The sequence below is a fragment of the Microtus ochrogaster genome, linkage group LG1, assembly GCF_000317375.1.
Source record: "Microtus ochrogaster isolate Prairie Vole_2 linkage group LG1, MicOch1.0, whole genome shotgun sequence".
Classification (NCBI taxonomy): domain Eukaryota; kingdom Metazoa; phylum Chordata; class Mammalia; order Rodentia; family Cricetidae; genus Microtus; species Microtus ochrogaster.
In genome coordinates, this window is record NC_022027.1 from 12,550,272 (window position 1) to 12,563,921 (window position 13,650).

Here is a 13,650-nt window from a genome sequence, read left to right on the forward strand (position 1 = left end):
TAATGAGGCCTGGTGCCCTCTTCTGGCCTGCAGACATACACACAGACAGAATATTGTATACATAATAAATAAATAAATATAAAAAATATATAAATTTATAAGTATATAAACTGATAAAATATAAATGACCACGACCCAGAACATTAATTTAGGTCTTTCCAAATACAATGTTTCAATGTGGAAGCGTTTTCATTTTCATGGAATTTTATGATAATAGCTCAAAAACAGTTATAACTCAAGGAATTATAAATGTATGTTGATATAGTCAGTTGGTGGTGGCACATGCCTTTAAATACCATCACTTGGGAGGCAGAGATAGGTGGATCTCTGCGTTTGAGGCTAGGTTGGGCTACAGAGCTAGTTTCACGATGTTCAAGACTACACAGAGAAACCCTGTTTTATCAAAAAGCAAACAACATCAAAAACACATTGATGGAAACAACAGAAAAGCAGGTTGCAGCAAGATGAGGAGATAGACCTTGTATGCTATCCAATAGCAAATACTCTTAGTCCTTTGGTGGAAAACTAGGTAGCATCTGAGAAAAGAAAGGACTTTACTTCCTTGTTCCTGTTTTAGGAATACCATCAGATTGTTTCAATTCAATTCAATTCATTTCAATTCAATACATACACTATTAGTATTGAATAGGCTGAATTTGAAATGCCTTGTTGTGTGATAGTATAAAGATAAAAATGATAGCCTCTGATAAGAATATGGAGCTTTGGACTGGGAGAGACACTCAGAAGTTAAGAGCACTGACTGTTCTTCCTTCTGGAGTTCCTGAGTTCAATTCCCAGCAACTATCTCAAAGAAGATCTGTTGCTCTCTTCTGGCCTGCAGGCATACATGGAGCAGAACACTGTATACATTAAAGAAAAAGAATAGGGAGCTTCATTTTGTGAGTGCAAAATGGAGCTCGAGGTACTCATCATCTTGGATCAGTACAATCTTAACTTTTCTTTCTTCAAGTCCAATTTTGAGAGCAACAGAAAACAAAAAAAGTTAAGGTTATTGTCAAGTATATAATTTGCTGATTTAAGGTATATATCTCATATGTGTGTGTGTGTATATGTGTATACATACATATACACATACATTGTTTTATGACTTCCATTTTGAAATGTTTGTTTTATTGTTTAATAGATCAGCAAGCTTTTTTTTTTTTTAAGTGCTCATGGTGGAAACTTCATAGACCATGTAAAGTACTGGCCTTCAGCAGATAATTCTTTCATTTAAATGTTTTTATTCTTCAAGAATTTCATGCGTACATACAATGTATTTTGATCATTTTTCCTACCTGATTCTTCCCAGATCCTTCACTCACTCCAGAGTTTGTTTTAAATGTAGAATAATCCATCCCCTCTTATCCATGAGGATGATTCCAAGACCCCTTCCCCCAGTGGATTCCTGAACCTAAGGATACTACTGCATCCTTATGTGCTGTTTTTCCTTCATGCACACACTTAGTAAGAGACGAAAGGGACAATTATAGTGTTTTAATAAGCTGTGGAAATTCTCAAAGAGTTGACGAGTACTAATATTTTGAGATCTCAATTGAAGGTGTACCGGTAAAATTGCAGAAAGCAGAACTAGATACAAGTAGACTGATTCTGGTCTTGAGCTCCTGTAACAAGTTTTTCAATTAGTTGACTTTATTTCCTTTTCTCCCTAAAAGACAGTAGGTGGTAGATAACCTTGTATTGGAATATTTTTGACTTTTGTGGTTTTCAACCCAGGTGACAGACAGCCTCATTCCCCACCCTCTACCTCAGTCTTTGTATTAGGAGATCTCTTTTTGGCATCTGCTAGTAGAAGGCAGATGTGGTGTCTTTAAGCATCCTTAAATGCAGGGCCTAAGTCTGCACAGCTGAGGTGTCTAGGATGTCAGTAGTGCAAGATAGAATCCCTGCTATATTTGGTGAACTCTGTGTGGATTTTACTATGTGTGTTTCTTTGGAGTACACCATCACTTTTTAAATAGCTTAAATTACAGAAATAAGCTACTAAGCCTTAATTGCCAGATAGTATTAATACTAATGATTAACATTCAGTTAGTACATTTTAATACTCAATACTCTTTTCTGTTGCTGTGGTGAACACCATGACAAAAGCAACTTGGGAAAGAAAGATTTGTTTTATCTTACACTTTTAGGAAGTTAGGGCAGGAGGAGCTCAAGGCAGAAACCTGGTGACAGGAAATGAAGCAGAGACCATGGAGGAACTGACTTGCTTCTCATGACTTACTGAGCTACTTTTCTTACACAGGCTGGCCCACCCACATGATCTGAACTCTGAAGGATTAAGAAAATAGCCCACAGACATTCCCTCAGACCATTCTAATGACGCCTTTCCTCAATTTGAGATTCCCTCTTTCTAGGCATGGCTAAGTTTGTGTCAAGTTGACAGAAAGTAACTGACATACTTCCTTTATCGTTGTTGTTTTTGTAAGAAGCTGTTTGGCAAATCCCTGTTGCAGACAGCTATTGCTAATGATTACTACTAGACTCTAGTTACTATTCTATTTGTGTTCTAAGTACTCAATGAAGGGAAAAAAGGAAAACTTAAGCTGCCTCATGCAGCCATAACACCCTGAGGTACTAATAGTTGCTTCTAGTACTAAACAGTTGTACAATGCCAAGTGCCTAGAATGCAGGACCTTTTAGTACGTCCTAGATGAAAAGATGGATAGGTGTGCTATCAGAAATAATTCTGTTCAAGTTTGATAAAATGTTCAGTAACACAACACTCCTAAGTCCTTTATCCAATATGCCTGCAAAGCTTTTGTGGAAGTCCCCATCCCGATTCTCTCCTGAAGCCTGTATATTTAAGAGCTTGGAATGGCTTTTAAAAATGAAAACAGTACTGATATCTATAACTTGCTGATATGAATTGCTTGTCAGTAAGGGGTTAACTTACTTTGAGGTATGTTTCCCCCTCTTCCAGCAGCTTCACAGAGGAGAAAAACATCAGATTCATTAAGTGGCAGAGTTAAGATTCAGACCCTGTTCTGTTTCATAGCAAAAGCTATTTCTTAGCCAGTTTACTACCTGTAAGTAGTACAGCTTTGTCTCTGAGGTAGCTAAACTCTTCTGTATCAATTCAGGAAAGTTACTCAACCTTTTCCCATTTCTAAAATGTGCTTGGTCATGTATCATCCTCAAGGTTGTTGGTTATATTAATACTTGCTTAGAAAAACTAGCGCAGCCTCACTGCCAGTGTTTTTCTCTGTGTAACAGTCCTAACTGTCCTGGAACTAGTTCTTGTAGACCAGGCTGGCCTCGAACTCATAGAGATCCACCTGCTTCTGTTTCCCTAATGCTGGGATTAAAGGTATGCGCCACTATCGCCCAGCTCAGTGTCAGGCTTTTAACAATGATATCTTTGTAGAAAGAATCTACCTCTCAAGTTCTTTTACTTGAAGCTTTTATAGTCTGTCTGAGAAGATAGGAAACCACAACCTCATAAATATTAGCAAATAGTCATTGTGATATAACTGAGACTGTAAATATTAATAGAATTAATAGAATTTCCAAATTAATAGTTTGAGAAATAGGCTTGTAGTCAAAACTTTTCAAGAATATAGCTGCTTTTCAAGTTTCCTGTCTAAAACGTTTGTACAAATTTTGATAAGATGTTGGCTTTCTCTTGACTTTATGTTTTTATCTTGTTTTGTTTGTTTATGTTTTTGCCTTTTTTTCATGTATGCTAGGGAATCTTCCTCAATCTTACTTCCACTTTATTCCTTTAGGCCAGGGTCTTTTAATCAAACCTCAAACTTGCTAGTATGACTGATCTTACTCCAAGGATCTCTTGGCTCTGCCTTCAAGGCTGGAATTACAGGTGGGTCATCATACTTACCTGGCATTTAAATGAATTCTGGGAATCCAACCCTCTTGCAAAGGTTTTAATCACTGAGCCACATTTCCAGCTCCCTTGTTTTATTTTTTTGCCCCCCCCCCCGCAAGTCCAAGTCTTACTCTCTGAACTATCAGTCACCTGCCATAGTGACATCTCTAATCCCTTGCTATGGCCAGCTTGTCCAGTCCCTGGTCATTTAAGGGCTTACTTCAGTGCATGGTCTTTGATTCCCCTACTCCTTGACCTAGGTAGACACCATGTTTCAGCGGTAGAGATCCATTCTCTTTGCCTACACTGTGCTATTACTTGCCATGCCTTGCAATCTAAAAGATTTTTTTTCTCAGTAAGAATACATCATTAAGGTTAGCTCATTTGACCCCTTTAGCCACCCAGAGCTAAGTGGGTTGTATTAGCGCCTCTTTTCAGATATGAAAATAAAAGCTGGGTGAGGCTCAATGGCTTATCCAGGCAATTTAGTAGGCAAGTAATACAAATATATAATTCCCTACATTTAATAACTTTTGACAGTTGACAGCTTAGTATTATCATTTGGATATCCATCTGTTTGGAATGTTTGTCTTTATTTACAATGTAAGTAGAATAATTAAAATTAAGTAAGAATATTTGATTATTTGTTTTGTTTTTTGAGACAGAGTTTCTCTCTATAGCCCTGTCTGTCCTAGAACTAGCTCTGTAGACCAGTGTCTTAGGGTTTCTCACGGCAACTCTTATAAAGGAAAATTCCGGGGGGCGGGGGGGCTTACATTTTCAGAGGTTTAGTCCATTATCATCATGGTGTGTTGTAACAGGGCCGCTTGTTTGTTCCCTGCTGCCTGGCAGCTCAGACCCAAAATAATCACACAGAAACTATATTATTTAAAACACTGCTTGTCCCATTAGCCCTAGCTTCTTATTGGCTAACAGTTATATCTTAATTTAACCCATTTCTAGTAATCTATGTATCGCCATGTGATTGTGGCTTACCAGGTAAAATTCCCAGCATCTGTCTCCAGTGGGGCTACATAGGTTCTCTCTAACTCCTTCCTCCCAGCATTCAGTTTAGTTTTCCCTGCCTAGCTCTGTTGTACCCTATCAGGCCAAGCCAGTTTTCTTTATTCATTAATGGTAATTACAGCATACAGAGGGCAATCTCACACCAGTGGTGCAACGTGGTGGCATGCAGGTGGACATGGTGCTGGAGACCTAAAAACCTGTCCGTCCCCACAATGACACACTTCTTTCAATAAGGCCACACCTCCTAATAGTGCCACTCCTTTTGGGGGCCACTTTTCTTCAAACCATCACAGCCAGCCTTGCCTAGAACTCAGATATCTTTGCCTCCCAGAGTACTAGGTTTAAAGTATGTGTCATCACTGCCCAGCGACTTTTAATTTTGTAATGTGTAAAACTATTCAAGAATTGAGCTTCTGCTTAAACCTAGAGGCTTTTTTGTTTTGTTTTGTTTTTCTCTGTGTGGCACTTAGCTTGGTAGGATAATTAAGTGAATTAATGTACATTGATGTTTTTATAAAACATTTGCTTAATAAGCATGTTACAGTTTTAATTTGATGTAATATTGAATTCTTTTAAAGTTTTATACAATTTCCAGCAATTTCAATTTGCTTCTATGAAGCCGATACTTTTAACAACATCCTCTGGGCAATTGTATATGTTTGTGTATAGGTGACAGGCATTTCTAAATCCTTACATGGGACTGTTAGCTTGGGATCAGGCAATAGCAATTTGGGTGACTTGATGTTTTGTTGTAACTCAAGTGTAAAGCTAGACGAACAAGATAAGCTATAGCAGTGTAAATTTTTATTGGGTGGGGGGTGTGTTTCTAGAACACATAGTTTTTCTCTGTAATAATAGCCTTGGCTGTCCTGGAATTCACTTTGTTCGAGGCTGGCCTCGAACTCAAAAAGATCTACTTGCCTGCATCTGCCTCCGAAGTGCTGGGACTAAAGGTGTACGCCACCACATCCAGCTGTAAATTTTAATTTTAACAACCAAATGCAGAATGAATGTGGGCATGTATTGTCCTTTGCACAGCATTCTTTAAGGTAGCTCATGTTTTTGTTTCTGTTTCGTTTGCTTATTTAAAAAAATGCTCATGAGCATTCCTCTCATCACAGATATAGTGAAAGATTTTGTCAAAAATGCTATCCCAACAATAATAATATTTATATTTGATTTCAGAGAAGCTATGCGAAATTATTTAAAAGAACGAGGGGATCAAACAGTACTCATTCTTCACGCAAAAGTTGCGCAGAAGTCGTATGGAAATGAAAAACGGTAAGATTATTGGGGATTTTTTGAGCAAATAGGTACTTACTGTACAATTTGCATATGGTTTATATTTATATCTGAGGCTATATTTATTACTGGGCTTATTTTCATTGTAGAGAATAAAGAGAAGACTTCTTAAAGGGGATAAACGGTGAACTGTGGCATGTTCAAGTCAGAAAAATTTAGTGAAGACTATCTGGGCACATCCCTAATTTTAGAAAATTAAGTTTTTTCTTTGGGACTGTGTGCCACTAAGGAGACACATTAGCTCATTTGCAAAGCAATTTTCCTTTGGGAATAATGTGTAATTTGATAAACAATTGCAATCTCCCCTCCCCTTGGTGCCATTTTAAAAAGAAAGAGGCAGTTGTGACACAATTCTGTAATCTTGTAATTTTGTAAGCAAAGTACTCCTGCTGAGGCAGGAGGATGACAAGTTCAAAGCTTCTCTGGATTACAAGGTGAGTGCAAGTGCCTGTGTGAGTAACTTTGACTCTAATTCAGAAAAGTCTAGGGCTGGGGCTGGAGTGATGGCTCAGTAGGTAAGAACACCTGCTTATCTTCCAGTGGACCTCGAAGTTCAGTTTCCAGTGCCTGTGTCTGCACTGGCTCTAACTCCAGTTCCAGGAGAACTGGCATCCTTTTCTGGCCTCTGTGGCTACCTTACATATGTGGCTTAAACATACATGTGCATGCACACACATCTTTTTTTTAAGAAGTTTGGGAATACAGTTTAGTGATAGAGGGTGTGCTGGTACACACAGGGCTCTGAGTTCAGTTCCCACTGCTGTGGTAGTTAGGTAGGCAGGCAGGCAGGGATATAGTTGCACAGATAATAATACATAAGTAAAGGCTAAAAGATTATAACTGTAAATGTATCTTGAGGTCAGGTTAAGTTGAGCTTCGGAACCATTGTAAAGAGCTCCCAACTTAACCCTATCTATACCTGATAGTTAAGTAAGTTTACCCGCCACATAAACTGCAAATGGCAGCAGTGTGCATTTATAGGCCCACTTGCTTTAGAGGCCAAGTCAAGACAGTTACTTGAGCCCAAGAATTCCTGGACTACCTTGCAAGGTCCATATTAAAAAAAAAAAAAGAAATAGAAATCTTTTTCATACTCAAGCATAAGTGACCACTATAGAAATTATCTGTAAAAGTAATTAGTGAATGTTATTTCTGTGTTGTCTTTTTTATAAAACTCATATATCTCATTGTGTTTGGCTTAAGGATTTCTTGTTAGTTCATTTTTTGTTTTCTTGTGTATTTTGTTTTGTTTTGTTTTTTAACTTGGTGTTAGAGATCAAACCCAGGGTTTCATGCATAAAGTGCACATGGTCTACCACTTGGTCACATCCTCATTCAGCATAACTCACTCAGCTGCAGTTATCACAGGGTGGGGCAGCAAGGCAGTGAACAGAACCTGGCCTAGATCAGGTCATTGTTGTAGCAGAACCTCATCTCTGTTGTTTTACTTGATTCCAGGAATTCTAAAGCATTGTCTTTCAGACAACATTTTCTGTGAAGCATTTATGGGTAAAGATAACATGCTTGGGAGTTGGTACCAAACTTTGTGGGATTGGCTAGGGAGGATGCCTAACTGTAGCAGAAGGAATTAAAAAGTTTGGAGACTGGGTTGAAAAGAGTGGAAGAAATCTTTGAATGTGTGACAAATGAAGTGACATATGAGCAAAGTAGGAAAATATAAATGTATAATTAAATACGGACGGCTGTGGCTTATCAAGTTATTGTAAGCATTTTAATGACTGGTTTTTACTGCAGCAGCCTGTTTTTACCTTCTGTTATTTACTATGTCATAGTCAGTCCATAACCCCTGTTAAACACTTGAAGAATCTTAGCTTTTGGTCCCCCGCAAACAAAACAAAACAACAACAACAAAAAAAAACCCTTGATGTTTATAGTAACTACTCTCCAATATATTTTGAATCTTGTGTTCTGTTAATGTTTCCAAGGTAAACGTGCTACTTTACAATACAGGAAGAACCCTATTGACTTGATTTGTGTGTGTAGGGCACTAAGGCCCTCTTTAGTGCTTTACAGGATAGGAGATAATCAGGAAGTCTCTTCCTTGATCTCTGAGCTGAAAAGAAAATAAAGCTATTGAATTGATAATTATGACTAGTGTAAACAATATTTAGGATCCATACATCCTCCTGTTATAATTATTATTCAGCTGTCCCAGGTGTCTGCAGACTGGGGTGGTGGGGTGGTAGGGTAGAATCCCAGGCATTTATCATAGTAAGCAGGCTCTCTAAAGAGCTAGAACCCCAGCCCTATTTTGTTTTAAGTGACATGTGAAACTTGGTCACTGATTTGTAACTAAACAGAAGTCGATGTGAATAACAAACTCAAGCTAAATGCTCTTTTGTTCATGAAGTTGGCACTAGAAATTCAGGTTTGGGTATGTGTGTAGGTATGTATGTATATTTGAAGTAGGGTTTCTCTGTATAGCCTTGGCTCTCCTGGAACCAGCTCTGTAGACCAGACTGACCTCAAACTTGTCAGGTTCAGGTTTTTAAATAATGAAATTTTGTGTATGTGTGTTCTGTTTAACGGAAAACAGTTCTTAATTCTAGAGCCAAGCATGAATGGTCATGGTTCAGGAACACAGATTAAGGTTGCCTCTAATGCTGTTTTCTGGTGTGAATATGATTTGTCAGTTTTACAGCTATATAACAAAAAGTCATAAATCAAAAAAACTTTTCATGGTTAGTGGGCTACAGGAAAGGTTATACTGCTGTCTGATGACATTCTTAGCTATTGGATTGGTGAAATCTAGTGATCTAATAATAATGTTCTAGCAGGTGTTACATGATAGTTATAGGACTTTAGGTCAGGCACTGGTGGGCAGTGAATAGCTGTTGAGGAAACTGAAGATAGCCCAAGAGAATTTGGCCCTGAATGTGCACTGACGTCCCAACTCTTCAGTCTTTGCATTCTAATCAGTCAGGCAGCCTGGTGACATGGGTGTGACCCTTTTCTGGGTACTTTAGTTCACACTGGCCAGTTATTTTCTAAGGAAAACAGGAGTGCTTCTCACTGCTGAAGAATGCTATGCAAGGCCAGTTGTGCATTTTGATGGGAAATGGAGAGCTTGTTTAGCAGCTCCATTGACCCAGAGAAGAGCTCTACCAATATTAGAGTGGATAATTTTAAGGGAAATGAAGATAAGGGACTCTAAACATGCCTTTGCTCCCATTGGTTAGTTTTTTTGGTACCAGAATTGGAATTCTACAACTTTGTCTAATTCTAGGGGGTTTTCCCCCTTCTGTAGTTTTAAAAAAAAACACAAACTCACATTTTTATTTTCCCATTAAGAGAAATCCCAAAGGAGTATGTTATCACTTGGATTCAGTGTTGATGCTGACTTACATTTTACTAAGTTAGCATCTGAGTTAGCAGTGTCAGGATTGAGGAATTGAAGATGCTGAGAAAAGTGTAATCCTCTTGAACATCAGTCAGTCTCATCCCATCCTTCCCATTGATTAGATGAAACGAGACTAGGCCTCACTGAAGTGTGAGGTAAACTCGCTAATGACATGGCTCCAAACATGGGTAGTGCTGGTTCTGCTTTTCATTCTCTGGTATTTTGACAAAGCATCCTGCCAATTAGTTTCTTCGTTTACTCCTTTTTTTTTTTAAATTGTTTGTTTTAGGTCCTAGTGCAAGAGGATCTATAAAAGTGCAAGAGGATCTATAAAAAATCATTGTGGCATTTAATTTTATGGTAGATGACTGAGACCTAGTGAAGTAATAAAAGGGTTTGTTAGTCTCTGTAAGAATTACAGAACCACAGGACTGCAGTGGCTTGTTAAGTTATTGTAAACATTTTATTGTCTTTTATTGTAGTAGCCTGTTTTTACTGCCTTTTATTTGACCATGACTTAGTCAGTCCATAACCCCATAACCCCAGTTAAACACTTAAAGAATCTTAGCTTTTGACACTTATATAATATATAGCTTATATAATATTAAAATATATTATAATTTAATATATAAATTAAAAGAATGGGGAAAAACACTTGATGTTATAGTAACTACTCTCCAATAATCTTTTGAATCCTGTGAATTAATGTTTCCAAGCTAAATGTTCTACTTTACGATACAGGAAGAACCCTATTGGCTTACATTGTGTGTATAAGGCACTAAGGCCCAGCGTATGTATGTATGTGGGTTGTGCGTGTAAGGTACAAATACCCTCCTGCGATGGGCTAGTTGTGCTGAGGTTCCCTTGTGGGTTAAAGGAGGTGGTGGGTCTGGTTTCCACTCTCTGGAAAGAGGAAGGAAGGTTTATCTTCTTGCTGATCTAGGTTCAGTTCTTCAAAAGAGTTGCTAAGGCATGAGGTAACTTGGGACATGACCACAGACACTTTGGCCATGTTGCTGTCATAAAAAATAATTTCAGTGACTAATGCTAAAAATATCTGGCCAGGAAATTTCATTTATTTCAAGAATTTAAATTAGTCTTTGTATTAGCATTTGTGCCTCATATTTAGTACACCCATTGAGAATTGTCATCTGTTTTACTTTTTCATTAAAGGTCAGTATGATTCTTAAAAGATGAAACTTTCTAGAAAGATTGTGTTCTCTGAAGGCTGTGTTAATTTGCCTTATGATATTAATATTCAGAATTGTCTCCTGGTGAGCAAGCAGCTATACTAGAGATGCTCTGGGGACAACTACTAACTAGACATTTAGACTCTAATTCTAAAGTAATACTAAGGACTGTGTTAACTGAAGTAATCTGTCAGGAGCTCCCAGATAGATATTCAGGTGATGTCAGTGACAAGTTTGGGTTTTGTCTTATCAAACTTAATTGTCATATCAAGTTAAATAAAATCCCATTTTGAAACTATAGTTTTTTCCCCCATGTGTGTTCTCAGGATTTGAGGAGAAAAAAATTGTTAAATCATTCACTAAATGAATGACTAAATTTTAAAGCGAATAAAATCTTAAGTGCGTACATATCGCCACCAAGTGGGAGAGAACAGCATTGCTTGTCAGTTGAAATGCTGAAAAAGGAGAAAGAAGAAAAGCCACATTGTTCTGCAGCATATGTTTTATAGCAGCTGTTGAAAGTCAGTTTCAAACACAGAAATTCACCTTAATTTTTCTTTGGTTAACTATTTGGGCATCTACTTCATACTCCCATTAATTTCCCTTATCTTCACTTTTGTGTATATATTTATATTTTAAATGATTATTGTATTACTACTAAACTATATGGAAATAAAATTTTAGTTAATTTGCTTTTAGGAGTGACAATTTGGGGAATATTAAAGCTGTGATTTCATCTGGATCTTACAAAAGAATCTCTGTTTCAGTTCTGACGAATTTATTCTTTTGTTATTTTGAATAATTCTAGTGGCCATAGAAAAATAAGCAGGGCAAGCTCATAAGGTAGTGTAGAGTCTTCATTTTTCTTGTATTGTATGCTTGAAAATTTTTCAGGGTGGAATCTTGTTCAGTGGTTTTGGGGATTTTGTGTGTGTGTTTTTGGGGGTTGTTGGTTTTGTTTTAGCCCTTGGCTGTGCTGTTCTGGAACTCACTACATAGACCAGACTGTCCTTGAACTCACAGATCTGACAGATTTTTGCCTATGAGAACTCGAAGTACCATGAGGACCTTTTGTTTTAAGGAAGAGGGCAAGAAAGCTAGTTATTTGGATAAAAGATATTCCTGCCTTTTAATTTTATACTTGGTTCATTCATTTATTCAATTTGCCTAGCTACTATAGTCATTTGAGTTTTCAGGCCCCTTAAAGAGACAGAACCTAAACGTTTTAAGGTATGTACATGTCCACGGGCAAAAGTATATTATATATCATCGAATAAGTACATTATGCTCTACATAAGGATGAATTCATAGTTTGAACTCTGCTTTTTGTTTGTTAGGTTAAGATAAAGTCGTTTTATATGGAGAGAACTTGGGAACGTGTATTTTTGGCACACAGCGGAACAAATCTGTTAGTAGTCATGGGCTGAAAGAAGACAGTGTATTTGTTCTTTTGGTTCAAGATGTTTCTCAGTCATGCATAGCAGGTGTTCAGGGCGAAGATACATAGAACATGGTCTCATTGTAGAGCTCATATCAAGTAACCTACTTATCTTTTCCTTAGTTGTTTCGCTTGAACTATTGTTTTAATGCTATTTCCCAGGGGAATTGCCAAATAAAGTTAAATGTAATATACTAAGAATAACATTAAGATTAATGATGCTGTTTTCTTGATTTGAACTTAATTTGTAATCACAGATTCTGTGGTGATTATTGTGCTTAGTGTCTTGCATTTGCCAAATTCCAATAGTGTAGCTCAAAGCCTTGAGCTGTGAGTTTTCAAAGGTAAGCTGCTCAAAGCAGGAGTAATCTAACTGAAGGTATAACTCTCAGATTTTATTAGAGCAGATAAGAAAGTCTTGATTTCAGTCCTTTTGACAGAGCGATTTGTTTTATAGATGACTTCACCAAAATGCTTTGTTAGGAATGAACTTCATTGAAGTATGATTTTTGAACTCATATATGAAATATATGAATTCATATATTTTTTAAAAAATTAAGTATGATCTTGAATTTAATTTTTCCCTGCCCACCCCCCCTTTTATTTACAGGTTTTTTTGCCCTCCTCCTTGTGTGTATCTTATGGGCAGTGGTTGGAAGAAAAAAAAAGAACAAATGGAAAGAGATGGTTGTTCGGAACAAGAGTCACAGCCCTGTGCATTTATTGGGATAGGAAATAGTGACCAAGAAATGCAGCAGCTGAACTTGGAAGGGAAGGTAAATTCAAAATATACATACTGCACTCATTTCTGCTGTATTTATTTTTAGTTGTTTTTGTATCAGTGTTTATTATATTTTTTAAGTATTTTTAAAAACAGGTGCTTAAATGTATATTATCAGAATCAAAAGTATACCTGCAGGACAGGTATAGTCTGGTGACTCATGGAGCTTTTGTGTTAGCATCTAAAGGCAGCACCAGGACACTTTTCCACCTTCTTGGCTGCCTTAGCTGTAAGTCAGACTTCATTCATTAGAAGCTAATAGTTCAGGAAACAAGTCCCTCATTTTCTCTCTGGCAGGACTGTGTTACTCAGATATTAATGAAAATATGTCCCTCGGCTTTGGTTTGCTCTAGCCTCTCAATCTTCATCTCTCGCTGAAAAGTGACTGCTGACACAGGGTAGATAGAGCATGGATCCTGGGTATAGTGACCCTTTGCTAACCAACACACCAGTGCACCAGTGCAGGATACAGGTTACTCAGAGAACGCTCTGTCTACTGGCTTTGCTGACAGTAGAGAGAGTGTTCTCTGAGTCTGAACAAAAGTGTCGCAATTCAGGAAGATAGTTTGTTCATTTATTACACTTCCAAATGTTGACTATTTTTTTATTATTAATATTAATAGAAAATGGTTATGATCTCTCAAGAGATTACCTAGTTTCTTTCTTCTTTTTCTTTTTCTTCCTTTTTTTTTTTTTTTTTTTTTT

At 37.3% G+C, this 13,650-nt stretch overlaps 1 protein-coding gene across 3 annotated transcripts in view; it reads left to right on the forward strand.

Moving 5' to 3' along the window:
- Rbpj (recombination signal binding protein for immunoglobulin kappa J region) overlaps positions 1–13,650 on the forward strand; it is a 69,916-nt gene that overhangs the window by 42,714 nt on the left and 13,552 nt on the right. For all 3 annotated transcript variants that reach the window (XM_005359233.2, XM_013350820.2, XM_026785205.1), the window contains exons 3-4: positions 6,059–6,154; positions 12,775–12,940. In XM_005359233.2, the coding sequence (XP_005359290.1) occupies positions 6,059–6,154; positions 12,775–12,940 (262 nt within the window). The remainder of the gene's footprint in view (positions 1–6,058; positions 6,155–12,774; positions 12,941–13,650) is intronic.